This window comes from Limulus polyphemus, unplaced genomic scaffold, assembly GCF_000517525.1.
Source record: "Limulus polyphemus unplaced genomic scaffold, Limulus_polyphemus-2.1.2 Scaffold3639, whole genome shotgun sequence".
NCBI lineage: Eukaryota > Metazoa > Arthropoda > Merostomata > Xiphosura > Limulidae > Limulus > Limulus polyphemus.
Genome location: NW_013669249.1, coordinates 37,611 through 52,875, shown reverse-complemented (window position 1 = coordinate 52,875; position 15,265 = coordinate 37,611). Strand labels below are relative to the sequence as shown.

At 36.7% G+C, this 15,265-nt stretch overlaps 1 protein-coding gene across 1 annotated transcript in view; it reads right to left on the bottom strand.

Annotated features, from left to right (window-relative positions):
• LOC106469744 overlaps nt 1-13,841 on the bottom strand; it is a 51,760-nt gene extending 37,919 nt beyond the window's left edge. The window contains exon 1 of the mRNA XM_022398301.1: nt 13,660-13,841. Within this exon, the coding sequence (XP_022254009.1) occupies nt 13,660-13,714 (55 nt within the window). The 5' untranslated portion in view covers nt 13,715-13,841. The remainder of the gene's footprint in view (nt 1-13,659) is intronic.
• Nucleotides 13,842-15,265: the final 1,424 nt, after the last annotated feature.

The window sequence follows — 15,265 nt, the reverse complement described above, 5'->3', positions numbered from 1 at the left end:
ATTAATAACTATTCAATATAGTATAAGCAGTGATACTTCAAATAATATTTCAGTTAATGTTTTTACTATCAACTATAAACTATATATATAATAGACCTAACACTAATGGGTTTTTTTACCTTCTCCGACTGTTTTAGCTGTAAGTATAGGTTGTTTGGAGTCATTTAACTAGAATGTATAAAATTAATTTGATTTTCTAAGTAAACTACGGAACGGGATAACAACAGAAAATATTGATAACAGCGACAGGTACCTAATTATTAATTTTATAACATTGCATGCTTCTGGCTAGACCAGTATGTTAACTACTTTATTTACTGTGTTGATTTTTAGCTGATCTGCAGAGGGAGTCATATGTTAAAGAACTACTTTTTACAGCAACCTGTTTACATGACGCAATAAATACACAACCCCAGATAGAAACCTCACCATCACAATAATAATTCTAAAAACTCACGAGTGAAAGCAAAGATGAATATCTAACAATATGTTCAACCACAGTATATTTGCCATATTAAGTGCCGAAGAGGCTTCTCGTACAATACCAGGACACATTAGCCCGGCTGTGATACGACAGACATAGCAATGGTCGAGGCGGTATTTATATCACTATTTGCATGAATGACAACTGTTATGGTGTGAATTATATCAAATAAGATCATACTAGCTATAAGCTCTATGCACGCGACACAGTGCTCGTGTCATACTCGTAACGTTAACTGGGTAACACTATAACCAGCTCAAAAGCCGGTGATACCGTTATTATGCGCGCACACGTGATCTCGACATATTAAGACAAATTTATATAACGCTGAATGCCCGGCATGGCCAGGTGGTTAGGGCTTTCGACTCGTTATCTGAAGATCAGGGGTTAGAATCCCCGTCCCACCAAATATGCTCGCCCTTTTAGCCGTGGGGGCGTTATAATGTGACGGTCAATTCGTTGGTAAAAGAGTAGCCCAAAAGTTTGCTGTGGGTAGTGATGACTATCTGCCTTCTCTCTTGTCTTACAGTGCTAAATTAGGGACGGCTAGCACAGATAGCCCTCGTGTAGCTTTGAGCGAAATTCAAAACAAAACAAACAAACCACAACGCTGAAACCTCAATATGACCAGCAGAGTAATTCTAGAGGCCAAACAGCTATATCTTTTATCATCAAAAAACATAGCGTGCATGTGCGCTCAATAATTATGATTATAAACATGTAACTTGTGCCTCAACTCGGGTGTAGTATTACAAAAACAACCAAAATATTATTTCCTTTATTAGGTGATTTTAGGATAGGATATTTTAACATTTACTTCAACTCCAAATACATTAATTTATTCAATCGTTAACAATACTACTACTGTTTGTCTGTCGTATCCCAGCCTGATGAGCTCTGGTATTGGAAAATAGGTCTCGCCGGCACTAGTTATGGCAGATATAGTACAGTTGTTGGCATATTTTTGTATACTATTCTTTATTTTCACTCGTGGGTTCTTTAGAATATTTAAACATTCAACAATTAAAACATTTATCAAACCGAAATGGAATATATTTGTTTTTGTTTCGTTTCTTGTTAAGCACAAAGCTACACGATGAGCTATCTGTACTCTGCTAACCCTAACCCCTGGTATGGAAACCTAATTTTTAACATTATCAGCCCTCAGACTTATCTCTGAGCCACCAGAGGGACGAAATGAAAAACACATAGCCACACAGAAAAAATTAACCCTTCTTTTTTTAAATCTTGTTTCATTCATGAAAACGCAAGAAGCAGAAAAAAAGTCTGTTTGTTTGTTATTAAACACAAAGCTACCAAAGGGCTATCTGTGATCTGCCAATCACGGGTATCGAAACCAGATTTTTAACGTTGTAAGTCCGCTGTGCCACTGTGGGGCATAAAGAGTCACGAGAAACTAGCATTAGGTGAAAACAGACAAATTAAAACGAATAGAAACTGGAGAAAGTAAAGCAACGGGATTAGGATAAACTGTACAAAATAAAGCCCCCCAATTTATTCACTATTGTTTAGGTAGAAAAAAATAATCTCGTCTTTAACTTAGGCCTGGTTTAGGGTTGAACTTCAAAATGGCTTCTCAAGTGTGGAAGTGGAAAGTGTTAGGCGTGGCTAATTTCACACTTGTAGGTGTGTTTCATCTCGTGCAGACTGTTAAGTGACATCCGGCAGTCCATCCTCCTTGCTTCATTTAACGTGTGTTTGAACAAATTTTCTTGACCATATTATGATAAGAAACGATCGTACATCAAGTGCGGAAGGATCTGCTCAATAAAGTTTTGATTTATATCTTGTTACTTGTATCAGCCGTGCCTTTCTGAAAACACGCAATTATAAAGGCATTACAAATATAAACTAATTTATGTCTGTTTGAAATAAACGAATCGCTTCCATTCGAGTAACCGACAAATACATTCTGAAATCTATGATTCAAAAACTTTTTTTTATCGCCACACTTTTTGAAAGCAGAATCTGATTACTTTAGAGTTTAGAGGCAAAAAAAACAAAAAACTTAATCCATTGCTTTTTGTTCCCATCCTTTATGGAAGGGGTACGTTCCCCTCACTTTTCTTGATATCAAACGCTTTGTTACCGTTGTATCTAGCACACCTTTGTTCAGAGTTCTTTCCTATTCTTTAAGTTGGACTGTGATCTTCTTAAAAACGTCTAAAAAGCACGTGCACAAGCGTACGCGTGGCGCGTGTTGAAGGGCACATCTGTCGCGTGCAGCAACTCCAGGTGGCGAAACGCAACAGCTGCAAAGCCTGTGTCACATTCTTCCTCCTCCTCCCCCCTTCCTCTGCCTCCTTAGTTTACTCCACGTAAGAGATCGATGATCTGCAATAACAAAAACCCCCGTGAGGGTGAGTCTGTCGAAGGGTCACGTGATCGATTAAGCACCGCCACATGATATCCCTACAGCAAATGTTGTGTTTCAGAAACTGTCCAGATATTTTCTGCCAATTCACAAGTCTGAAATATCTGCATATGTCACGATACGTGTTGTTACAGCCCAAAGACACTGGAATGTATGTAGATCAGAAAAGAATGTTTCAGATACACGATAATATTAAAATCTAATAATATCAAACTAATCAAAAACTCGAAATTTTGACAAGCTAAAGCACGTTAAATTAGAATATTCAAACTGAACTAATTATTTCCATAACAATCACATTTGCATTATACTAAACTACAAACCCATCGCTGCAATAACGTGTGAGTAACAGGAACAAATAGATTAATATGAGTGCCTCCTGGTGGTGCGGAATAAAGATAGTTTGATCAGGTTTCCATTTAGTTGATGAAATTGAACTTCATTATGGGGTACACAAATTAGGAAATCCATTAAAAAAATTTTATTCAACAGTTCACAGCATGCAAAATATAGAGTCCAGAGTCCAAGATATCCTCGATACTGTATCAAGTTTTCCTGTTCTACTCCAATTTGCACGTGACGCACAAGGCTAGTTAATCCTTAAGGTCATCCTGTTATTAAACAAGCGACAGTACCTCGTAAAACAGCGAACGACACTCAGGAAGACTGTCGTCACGTTTATGTCAGTTGTTTTCCGAAGCCACCAAAGAGCTATTAACGTGTTTTTTATTTTAACGGTACGAAGTGTATTGCTCTCAACAAACACAGATACTCAGCTCGAAAGGCCTACAGGTGTCGCTTCCGGAAGTTCGGATTCCCAAAGAAACTGCATTAGCCTTACCTGTGCTCCCCAGTGGCTCTGCATTACGTTTGAAGGCTTATACCTCTAAAAACCGAGGTTCGATACCCGTAGTGGACCACAGCACAGATGGCTCATTGTGTAGCTTTTGCTTAACTACAAACAAGCAGAAAGTTTCACCTGTCCTGTGAATTCAATTCATATTATACACCTGATCTTCTATCTATAAGTTCAATACGATGAAACTTCTCAGATTTTAGGATACTGTCCCAGGAAAGGTATCACCTTTGGTCAACTTCCACTCCGTTAACACATATCTCAGAACGAATCTGTTTAGTTGGATGGCTTCTGGAGGCAACTCACTTACTGCTGTGGTGTACAAGACCAGGGAACTATGCTTGTAATCATGGAAACTGATTACGAGAAGCCTCGGGGGGTGACGGGGGAAAAAGGACACTAAAACACTTAGTTAGCTCTTCCATGCGGTTGAAAAGCCTTAAGTTGAATTGGAGGGTAGAACTACTGCTAGTGTGATGGAGTCTAGAAACAAAACCCGTCATGAGTGAGAATGGAAACTTTGTTTGAGAAGACTAAAAATAATGATTAAAAAAAAGGTGAACGATCTCGTTTCATTCTCTTTTGAACACTTCCGTTTCGACTGGTTCTTAAAAACGATAAGACGATAAGTGTATTTGAATAGCTAACTGTTCACTGAACTATGACGTAATGTATGCTAAGTATAGACAGTGGTATTCACGGTAAAGTATACCACTAAAAATAAAAATAAAGTAAAAACAAAGAATTTGTTTGTCCTTAAGAACATAAACATGATTAAAATGTATCTGTTGTTAATTACGTCATTAGTATGTTTTATGCTGACAGCTGTTCTCTTGTTTTATGGATATTACTTAGTTCCAGTTAGAAATACTAAAGAACAACAACAAAAAACTTGTCGGGATTTCCAACGAAACTTCTGCAAGTTTATGAGTAAAAGAAATCGTCATATGAAAAAAGTAAACCGAAAAATAAACCAAAAATAAAATAAAATTGAAATAACTCACTTACACTTACTGACCTACGAAACACTAAAGTAAGTGAATCAACGTTAATGGTTTGTCTAAATAAAACAACAAAGGCAAAAGTGGACAAATCACGTGCGCAAGAATGTGTGGATGACTGTAAATGTTTTGTTTCAAACTGCCCGAGATTTACATTTCAGTTTAGCTAACATGTTCAATAGGAGAGAATGTTTTAAAAAAGTTCCACTTACTTGAAGATTTTGACTCAAAACTTTGTATATCCTATTCTACTATTACTTGAAGTAGGTGAAATTGAAAACCATGTGGCGAGACTGATGTCACAAGCACACGTGTTTGTGTGGATCTACGAGGTAACATAATGTATTTAACTTTTCTACCAATGGGTTAGAAAACACATTTACAACGATTTACATTGTTCATGTCGTTATTGACTCTCTAGTCCTCGATTTGTTTGTAATGAACGTTTTAAGTTTGTTTTTTGTCCACTGGCGAGACATTATAAAAACATAGTTTTAAAATCATGCAGGATAAGAAAGAGATATTATCATAACTGTGGAAACAAGAGTAAAACTTCTTTAAATTTGGGTATGATAAGTTTACACTACTTACTTTATAAGAAAATGAGGCTAAGACTCAGCTTCTCTCAATCTCGTTATAACAAGATTAGACTACAGACTTTATAATAAAATGTAGGTTTCAAGGAATTCTGAAAAATAGTTTTAGAGAAAGTTTTTCTTCAAAAATATAAAATTATTTATGTAAGAATTGAGCTTTCTATTGTTGTAATGTTCCTTTGTTTGGTGGGTTCTTTAAATTAAATAATGAAAATAATTCAACGTTCAGTCCACGTGACGAGAACAAATTACTTTATTTCCTCTTTTAACGATTCTACAAGCTTGAACACTTGTACGCTGTCGTAACTTGTAGGCCTAAGTTACAAATCAAGTTCAATACTCTCTAGCAGTAACAATACTACGATTAATGTAAAATCAACTTACTTGTCCACAGTAACTTAACAGGTGCAATGGTTAACATATATCCAAATACTTCATGAAAACACACTGACTGATTCAACTCTCTATCTTGAAATAACTCTACAAGTTATCTCTTTGACTATCTCTCAACTCATTCTACTCTTGAAACAACTATACCTCATATTTATAATCTAGTTTTGAATGTACCAGAACACTTGACATTAAATCTTTATTTTAGAGGTTTTTTAGGCCTATCTTAACGTCATAATGTACGACCCGCAACTCCCTTTAGCTGCTTCTAAGTTATAACATTAAAAATATAGCTTACGATACCATTAACTTTTGAATTAAATTTAATTCACAGCGAATGATTGTGTGGTTTGCTGATTCTGGAGTTGTTTAACTCTTTGACAGTCACGTCAGTGTCAGGATTATTCTAGATACACAATAATAATAAAAAAGACGCAAACGTATTTTGATATTCAACTACATATCTGTTTCTTTGTTTGTTTTAGTTCAAAGCCACATTGGGCTATCTGCTGCGTCTACCGAGGGGAATCGAACCCCGTATTTTAGCATTGTAAGTCCGTAAACTTACCGCTCACCCACTGAATGACATTACCTATCTCGAAAACAAAGTACAAATATCTTAAAGTCAAACTTTCTATTTCCACTTTACCCTGATTCAGTTTTAAGTACATACCGACCCATTGATTTTTATAGAAGTTTATCTTCTTCATACTGGGGCAAATTCCAAACTCACGTGTGGTTAGTATCATACTTCTTATGGTTAAAACAAAGGTAATATAGTGTGTCTCATATATATGCGCCAATGGCATTACTCTAGAGTCTATAGGGGGGGGGGGGATATGTATGTCCATGGGGTCATGACAATGAAAAGCTTTCATAACTTTGTTTGTTTGTTATTAAGCACAAAGCTACAGAATGCTGTACCCATCACTGGTATCGAAATCCGGTTTTTAGCATTATAAGTAATGAGGATTACAGCTGAGCTGCTGGAGGACACTTTTCATCGCATCAATACATTACGATTAAGCCTGCAACTTAAGAAAGATTTGTAAAGCCAGCATAATGTTGTATATAAATCCTAATGTTTCCTAACATTAAATCCTTCGAGTAAGCGAGTTATTTTGAAATAAAATACACTTTATTATTTTTGTTTATGGAGTAAAAATAATCCTGAAACATTTCGATCTGAAGACCTAACAGTAACACCTGAGTTTATGTCGACCTGTAAATATTCTATAGTTCACCTCAGGCCTGAGCCTACAGACAGAATTCCTTCGTCTACGCAAGGCTCTAATTTGTCCTCTGAACATCAGGGGGACAACAAGATAGAGTAATTTGTAGAGGCATGCGACTGGCTTTCCTACGGGTTCTGTACTTACATGCTAAGATAGGGATTGCCAACAACTTCAAATAATTTCAAGGTATAACAAAGCGCATGCGTACCGTAACCCTAAGGCCGCTGAGAAACAATGCAACCATGCAGCCAGCTTGTTCGCGACCACCCACACTCGGAAATATCACGTGGTTTCTGAGGGCAAAAGAATGCAAGCGTTGCACTCCTTCCGGAAGATCCAACGTGTGAAGTGTTAGTCGGGCGCCCAGTTACACTACCCCCACACCCCAATCCCTCAACATCATTTTTAATTGACTGCTCACTTCAAATACAGGGTAATAGCTTTAGCTACAGTTTCACTGTTGTATTGAGAATACACGTGCAAGTCTAAAGTAATTGTCATTCGCCTTTTTTTTTGCCCCCCCCCCCCAAAATTCGGGTTTCGATTTTTGTGGTGGGCAGAGCACAAATATTCCACTGTGTAGTTTTGTGCGTAACAATAATCAAATTAAACCTTTTCTTTCATTCTTTCTTTACCCACACAATATAATTATATTGTTTCTCTTACTCATTGGTTGTTATGTTTAGATGCTCCAGTGTCAGTATTTCCAAAAATATTTTTATGTGCTATCTTTTTTTTTTCGTTTTTAATTTATATGTGGACTTTTAAGCACTAGCCATCCCGACGGATTATCGGTAATTCTAAGAGCTTATAACGTTAAAATTGGGTTTTGATACCCGTGGCGGACAAAGCATAGATGGTCATTGTGCAGCTTTGTGTTTAATAACAAACAAGATTAAACACTAAGTTCTGAAAGAAAGTAAAAATGAGAGAGAAAGAATAATAACAGACCTACACGCAGAATGTTTGAAAGATGGGTGTTTCTAATTTGTGAGATCAAAAACCAACACATATTGTTCAAAGCACAATCAGCATGCTAATGCTACGGGGCTCTGTGGAATGCGACCATTTTAAGTAAAAAAAAGAAAAAGCTAATACTTCATCATAAGAATGTAGACAATGTAGAAAACGTTAAATACCATAAGCAACTGTGCTATAACTATATAAGCAAATATATATATTTTTTTTTTACATTACAAAAATTGGGTGTTCGGCTAAAATCCCTCGAACCCTATCCCCCTGAGTACGTGCGTGAATAATAAAATGAAAAATGTTTATTTTGTTATCCACAAGGCGTTTCAGTAACTGAGTAATACTAACGTATTAGTAAACAAACAACGGATTATTGCCACCAGAGGGTTCTATAAAGTAAATATATATATATATATATATATATTCTTGTTATCCGGTCAACATATCAGGAACTATCTGAAAACTGCTAGTAATCACAATAGCCTTAGGCTTAGCAAAGTGAGCCAAAGAGGACGAACTTATACCAGAGTTTACTCTGAAGTGTTGCTCTAATGTTTTTATTTCCACAAGTCATCACTAGCGCTTCAAAAGGCCAAAATATGCGTGGCGATGACCCCTATAAACTTTATGTACATGAAAGCAATAGTCTTAGGTCAGCTACGCCCTAACCTCTCCTCAATCAAACAACTTGTAAAATGCGCCACAACCCCCATTCACACAAGAACCAGGCGGCATGAGGCACGGTTTACTGAAGGCGGCATCTACAGAAGTATACTCCGATGATACCGAACAAGTGCGTGTGAGCAAGATTTCTACGGCCATTGTCAACCTGTCATATACAGAAAACCTTCACGCGTCACGTGCTCCAGCTCGAGACGCGTAAACCTAATTCTTCCTGTAATCACGTGATGTGTGAACTAGGTCCGAGTGCCAGATATTGTTAAAAGAATGTTGAGAGAAAAAAAAACGTTCATTACGTTGTTAAACTGGTTGAGGATTTTCCCCCACATTCTAAATGTTTGGGATTGTTTCTTGTAGATTTTTTTTTTTTTTTTTTACTTATGTACACTTTACTCGTGTTTTATGCTGAAATTCGTCCTACCTGTTTCTGGCGCCAGTGGGGTGGAAATTATTCGTTACATAGCACACCTGTATTAAGTTACACACAATAAGATTTTAGGGTTAACACATGGCTATCTTCTGTAAATCCATTACTAATTTGTTGCTAGTTGTATTTTGATTTTGATTTGTTTTCCTGTCCTAGTGAATAGGAAGCTCGATTCGTAATCTGCGGGTTCGAATCCTGTCACCGAACATGCTCGCTCTTTCAATCGTGGGGGCGTTATATTGTGAGGCCCAAACCCAATATTCGTTAGTAAAAGAGTACCCCAAGAGTTGCGGGGGGGGGTGATGTTGACTAGCTGCCTTCCCTCTAGCCTAGGGAGTAGTTTTGTGCGAAATTCAACAGACAAATCTTTATTTTTTAGTTATTTCTGGCGTTCTTCTGTCGTCTATTTTGTTTAAAACATTTTGTTATACACACTTAGTTGATGTTGAATATGAAAGACATGATGATAATGATAATCTTAAGCCTAATCTATCCTATACAGAAGAATAGTTGTCGGTAAAAAAAAGTTTGGTTTTGTTATTATTAAGCACAATGCTTCACAATGGGCAATCTCTCGAAACCCGATTACTAGCGTAATAAACCTTCAGACTTACAGCTGAGCCATTGAGGAGCAAAAATAAGATAGGAACAAACTTTACCAAGTGGTTTTGTTTAATTTTTGCGAATCATTCTGCGTTAAGATTCTTGAGTGTACAATTGTTTCATATTTTGAGGGTATATTTTATTTTTATCAGAACACGCTTATTGAAATAAAGCTTTTATCCGCTTAGTTCGATAGGGTTCTTTGTGTCAGGTTCGTTCTGGTAGGGCCCGGCATGGCCAGGTGGTTAGGGCGCTCGACTCGAAATCTGCGGGTTGCGGGTTCGAATCCCCGTCTCACCAAACATGCTCGCCCTTTCAGCCGTGGGGGCGCTATAGCGTGACGGTCAATCCCACTATTCGTTGGTAAAAGAGTAGCCCAAGAGTTGGCGGTGGGTGGTGATGACTAGCTGCCTTCCCTCTAGTCTTACACTGCTAAATTAGGGACGGCTAGCGCAGATAGATCTCGTGTAGCTTTGCGCGAAATTCAAAACAAACGAACAAAAAAATCGTTCTGGTATTTCATCAAATGAAATAAATAAAAACAAAATCTGGGGTAATAAAGAAAGCTGATCTTGATGATCAATACATAAGGGATCACATCGTGTTTATAGATAAATCATACAATTTCACAAAAGTTTTTTCTACTGACTCGTGTGGTTGAACGGCCACACGTTAGACGTCCATGTTTCTGTGGTAGTATCATTTTTGTTTGGTAATTTCTTGGTGGGATTCGAACTGAAAGACCTCTCAGGCACTAAGCAAGTGCGATATAAAGGGTTCTTGTTCGTAACGCATTTTTAACAACTCAGACTGCCACATTCGGAATCAAATTTTCTTGTAATACCACGTGGAACATTTTACCTCTGGTAGTTTGTAGCACCACGTGGAACGTGTTACCTCTGGTACCCTACAGTACCACGTGGAACATGTTACCTCTGGTAGTTTGTAGCACCACGTGGAACGTGTTACCTCTGGTACACTGCAGTACCACGTGGAACATGTTACCTCTGGTAGCTTGTAGCACTACGTGGAACTTGTTACCTCTGGTAGCTTGTAGCACTACGTGGAACATGTTACTTCTACCATATAAGTTCCATCAATAATTTAAGTGTCTACCAATTAAACTAATTTAAGGGATAACTACCAAGTAAACTAATTTAAGGGTTAACATTCAAGCAAACTAATTTCAGGGTTAACTATCAAGCAAACTAGTTTAAGGGTTAACTATTAAGCAAGCTATTTTAAGGGCTAACTACCCAGTAAACTAGTTTCAGGGTTAACTACAAAGGAAATTAATTTCAGAGCTAACTATCAAGCAAGCCTATTTAAGGGTTAACTACCAAGCAAGCTTATTTAACAAGAGGTACAAAGGACCCAAATTACCGCTCATTCTTAGAATTTAATTCCTTTGTTTTCATACCAGCTTGGAACACTGCTGCGAATAACAAATTCAAGAAATGACCCATGAAAATAAAGCTTGTTTATACATGTGTATGGCGTAAAGAGTTCGATTTGAACTACAGTCATTTTTCTACAGCCAAGTAATGTAATGGTTAAGTCGTAAGGCTCCGGTTTTCCCACAACCTGAATTCGAACAGGAGTAGATCTTGTATGCAAGCACACGCTATAGTGGCTCTATCTTTAACAGGAATAAGGAATCGAATTGCAATTCCAAATTCCTTTTCCTAGGTGGTTCAAACGCGTAAATCATGCGTGAGGTGTTTTCTAAATATCTCGCTCTCATTTCAAAAAGGGGAAAGAAGTAGCTGTAATGTTGAAAAATGTTTGAGAATGACACCACTTAGGGAAACCCAATCTCTGTAAAGGATCTGGTTAGTTGTCCGTTTATTTCAAAGAGACTTGAAATTTTTCGTTATGAATGGTTTATGAGCACGTGAGCTAAACGGCCTTGTCAGAAGTGTTGTAATATTCAAGCATAGCTGTCCTTAATATTGAAATAATGACAAGAGGTAAGGCACTCAGCTGTACTAGCCGCCAAAAGTGCTTTGTCAACCGAATAACGAAATTTTTTGGCACTTTTATATCGCTTCTACAGCTGGTTGTTCGGCGCAATACGTCTCGATTCGCGGACCCTTCGATCCATAACCGAAAGAGAATAAGCATGATGTTTGAACAAGTCTTAGAATGATAAGCGCTTTAGTTGGCGGTGTATTATATTTAGTAATAATATGTATGTGTGATATGCATGGGCTTCCACAGAGGGGCAAATTTTTTCGGGGGGGGGGGCAAAGTAGTGTGAAATTGTGAATGTAATAAAAAATTCATATATATATGCTGAATGAAAATGAAAAAGAATTATGTTTCTCATTTTTTTCCAGGGGGGAAAGTGCCCACTCTTGCCCCCACCCCCTGCGGACGCCAATGGTGATATGAGATAACGGTTTAAGCCACACTTTCCTTTGCTGACTAAATATAAGCTTAAACTACAATCCGCTTTGTTATGACACAATATCATACACGTATTACTAATAGCCTATTTTAACATATTATAACACCATTATTAGATAGTTTATTTTATACGGCTGGGTGTGACCAAGTGGTTAGAGCGTTGGGCTATAAATCCAATGGCCCGCGGTTTGTGTCCCGTAACCGTAAGAACTCGTTAGTTCACGACGTTAGTACATAACTGGCTGTAAGAATCTGTTGTAAACAACTAAACTGTAAAACAGTTTGTTGTAACTGAACTGTACAAATTATGTGTTGTAAATGATTGATGTAATAATACTATGTTGTAAATAAGTGACATAAGATTACTCTGTTGTAAATAATCAATGTAAGGATACTTTTTAAGTAATATAATGTAAGAATCCTCTATTTTAAATAACTGGTGTAAGAAACGTATCTCAAATAATTAAAAGTAAGAATACAATGCTGTAAAAATAACGTCCAAATTATGATTCCTGTCTTTCTCTGTATCTGTTTAGTTATATAGTTTACTTTGTATAATAATGTTTATGGTTAAAGTATCAATCTAACAGAAAATTTTCACAACTTAGCAGGACAAGTAACTGATATGAAATAAAACTGTTATTTTATCTAAGATGTTATTTCTAATACCGAACACCATAGAAACCATTTACGTGAATGTAAATGTTGCAAACCAGCCAATAACTTCGTTTTAAGTTATGATATGATATCACATATTTATAGACACATATTCGTATTGTAGATGATGTAACATTATACTGTCAAAACCAATAGAAGTTGTAGATGATCAAACATATAAACTATCAAAACCAATAGAAGTTGTAGATGATCAAACATATAAACTATCAAAACCAATAGAAGTTGTAGATGATCAAACATATAAACTATCAAAACCAATAGAAGTTGTAGATGATCAAACATATAAACTATCAAAACCAATAGAAGTTGTAGATGATCAAACATATAAACTATCAAAACCAATACATGTTGTAAATGATCCAACATATAAGTATCAAAACTAATAGAAGTTGTATATGATTCAACACATAAACTATTAAAACATAGAAGTTGTAGATGATCAAACATATAAACTATCAAAACTAATAGAAGTTGTTGATGATCCAACATATAAGTATCAAAACTAATACAAGTTGTAAATGATCCAACATATAAACTATTAAAACTAATAGAAGTTGTAGATGATCCAACATAAAACTATCAAACTAATAGAAGTTGTAAATGATCCAACACATAAACTATTAAAACTAATAGAAGTTGTAGATGATCAAACATATAAACTAATCAAAACTATCAAGACTAATACAAGTTGTAAATGATCCGACATATATACTATTAAAACTAATAGAAGTTGTAAATGATCCAACACATAAACTATTAAAACTAATAGAAGTTGTTGATGATCCAACATAAGTTTGAATTAATGTTGAAGTTTGTATTCCTCGAGCTTTATGAATTGGCCACACATAATAACTGTGTCCTGACGAATTTTAGTCATTGGAAACCTTGATTGAATAATACACACCCCAAAAATTAAATCAGTATAGACTCACCAGTCTTCACCAACCAAACCAAGCTGACCAGCCTGTAGATGACCCCGCGGCACATGTCCACTGAGTGTCCTGAATGAAATCACCAGCCGTGGTCTAAGTGCTTCTCGAGAAAGTTGTTTTTTGTTTGAAGACACGCTGGTCTGAACGACGAGTTTCTTTATACACTACCTTTGTTGTCCGACTCTGTGACTCAGTCTACTGTAGAAACAAGCTAGAACCTGCAGGGAAAAGTAAAAGCATGTCAGACGGACGGTTGTTGTAGAAAGCCGGCACTAGTAGAGGAACAAGGGAACCGGATGAACACGTGTGTGTCTGAACGTGCCAGAAAGAATACTGAGCAAGTTTACCTGCTTCAGTCTAACCCTACTACCGACTGTCAGCCCGCCCGCATAGAGCGCTGCTCAGTCGAACATTTTTACACAATTGCTCGTTCCCATACATCGCTTGCGTCAAAACCACCACGTACAAGCGTACCTCTGGGTTGGGAATTGCATTATATGAAAAACATGATAGTATCTATGTACATGGATACGTCCTGGTACCTTTCTAAAACAGATACATATATCTATGAGCATGGAAACGTCCTAGTACCTTTCTAAAACAGATATAGGTAACTGTGTACATGGAAACGTCCTGGTACCTTTCTAAAAGAGATATTTGTAGCTGTGTGCATGGAAACGTCCTGATATCTTTTTAAAACAGATATTTGTAACTATGTACATGGAAACGTCCTGGTACCTTTCTAAAACAGATACATGTATCTGTGAGCATGGAAACGTCCTGGTACCTTTCTAAAACAGATATATGTAACTATGTACATGGAAATGTCCTGGTACCTTTCTAAAACCGATTATGTAACTTTATATGTGGAAACGTTCTGGTACCTTTCAAAAACAGATATAGGTAACTATGTACATGGAAACGTTCTGGTATCTTTCTAAAACAGATATCTGTAATTATGTACATGGAAACGTCCTGGTGCCTTTCTAAAACAGATACATGTATCTGTGAGCATGGAAACGTCCTAGTACCTTTCTAAAACAGATATTTGTAACTATATACATGGAAACGTCCTGGTACCTTTCTAAAACAGATACATGTATCTGTGAGCATGGAAACGTCCTGGTACCTTTCTAAAACAGATATTTGTAACTATGTACATAGAAACGTCCTGGTAGCTTTATAAAACAGATGTATGTAACTTTATACATGGGTAACGTCCTGGTAGCTTTCTAAAACAAATATAGGTAACTATGTACATGGAAACGTTCTTGTAACTTTCTAAAACAGATATTTGTAACTATGTACATGGAAACGTCCTGGTACCTTTCTAAAACAGATATAGGTAACTGTGTACATGGAAACGTCTTGATACTGTTACGTCTCCGTTTGTTAATTAACTTTCCGTAACTTCGTTCCGACAAAACTTTAGCGACACAAGTTCTTTACTTAATAAAACTGGTTTATTCTTTCCGAATACAACTTTACCGATACACTCAACTTCAACAATCGCGCTAAACAAACGCTATAACAACGAACGTGCTCAATAATACTTCTGACTGCAGATCAATTACTCACTATCTATACACACATTACCTTCTATCTC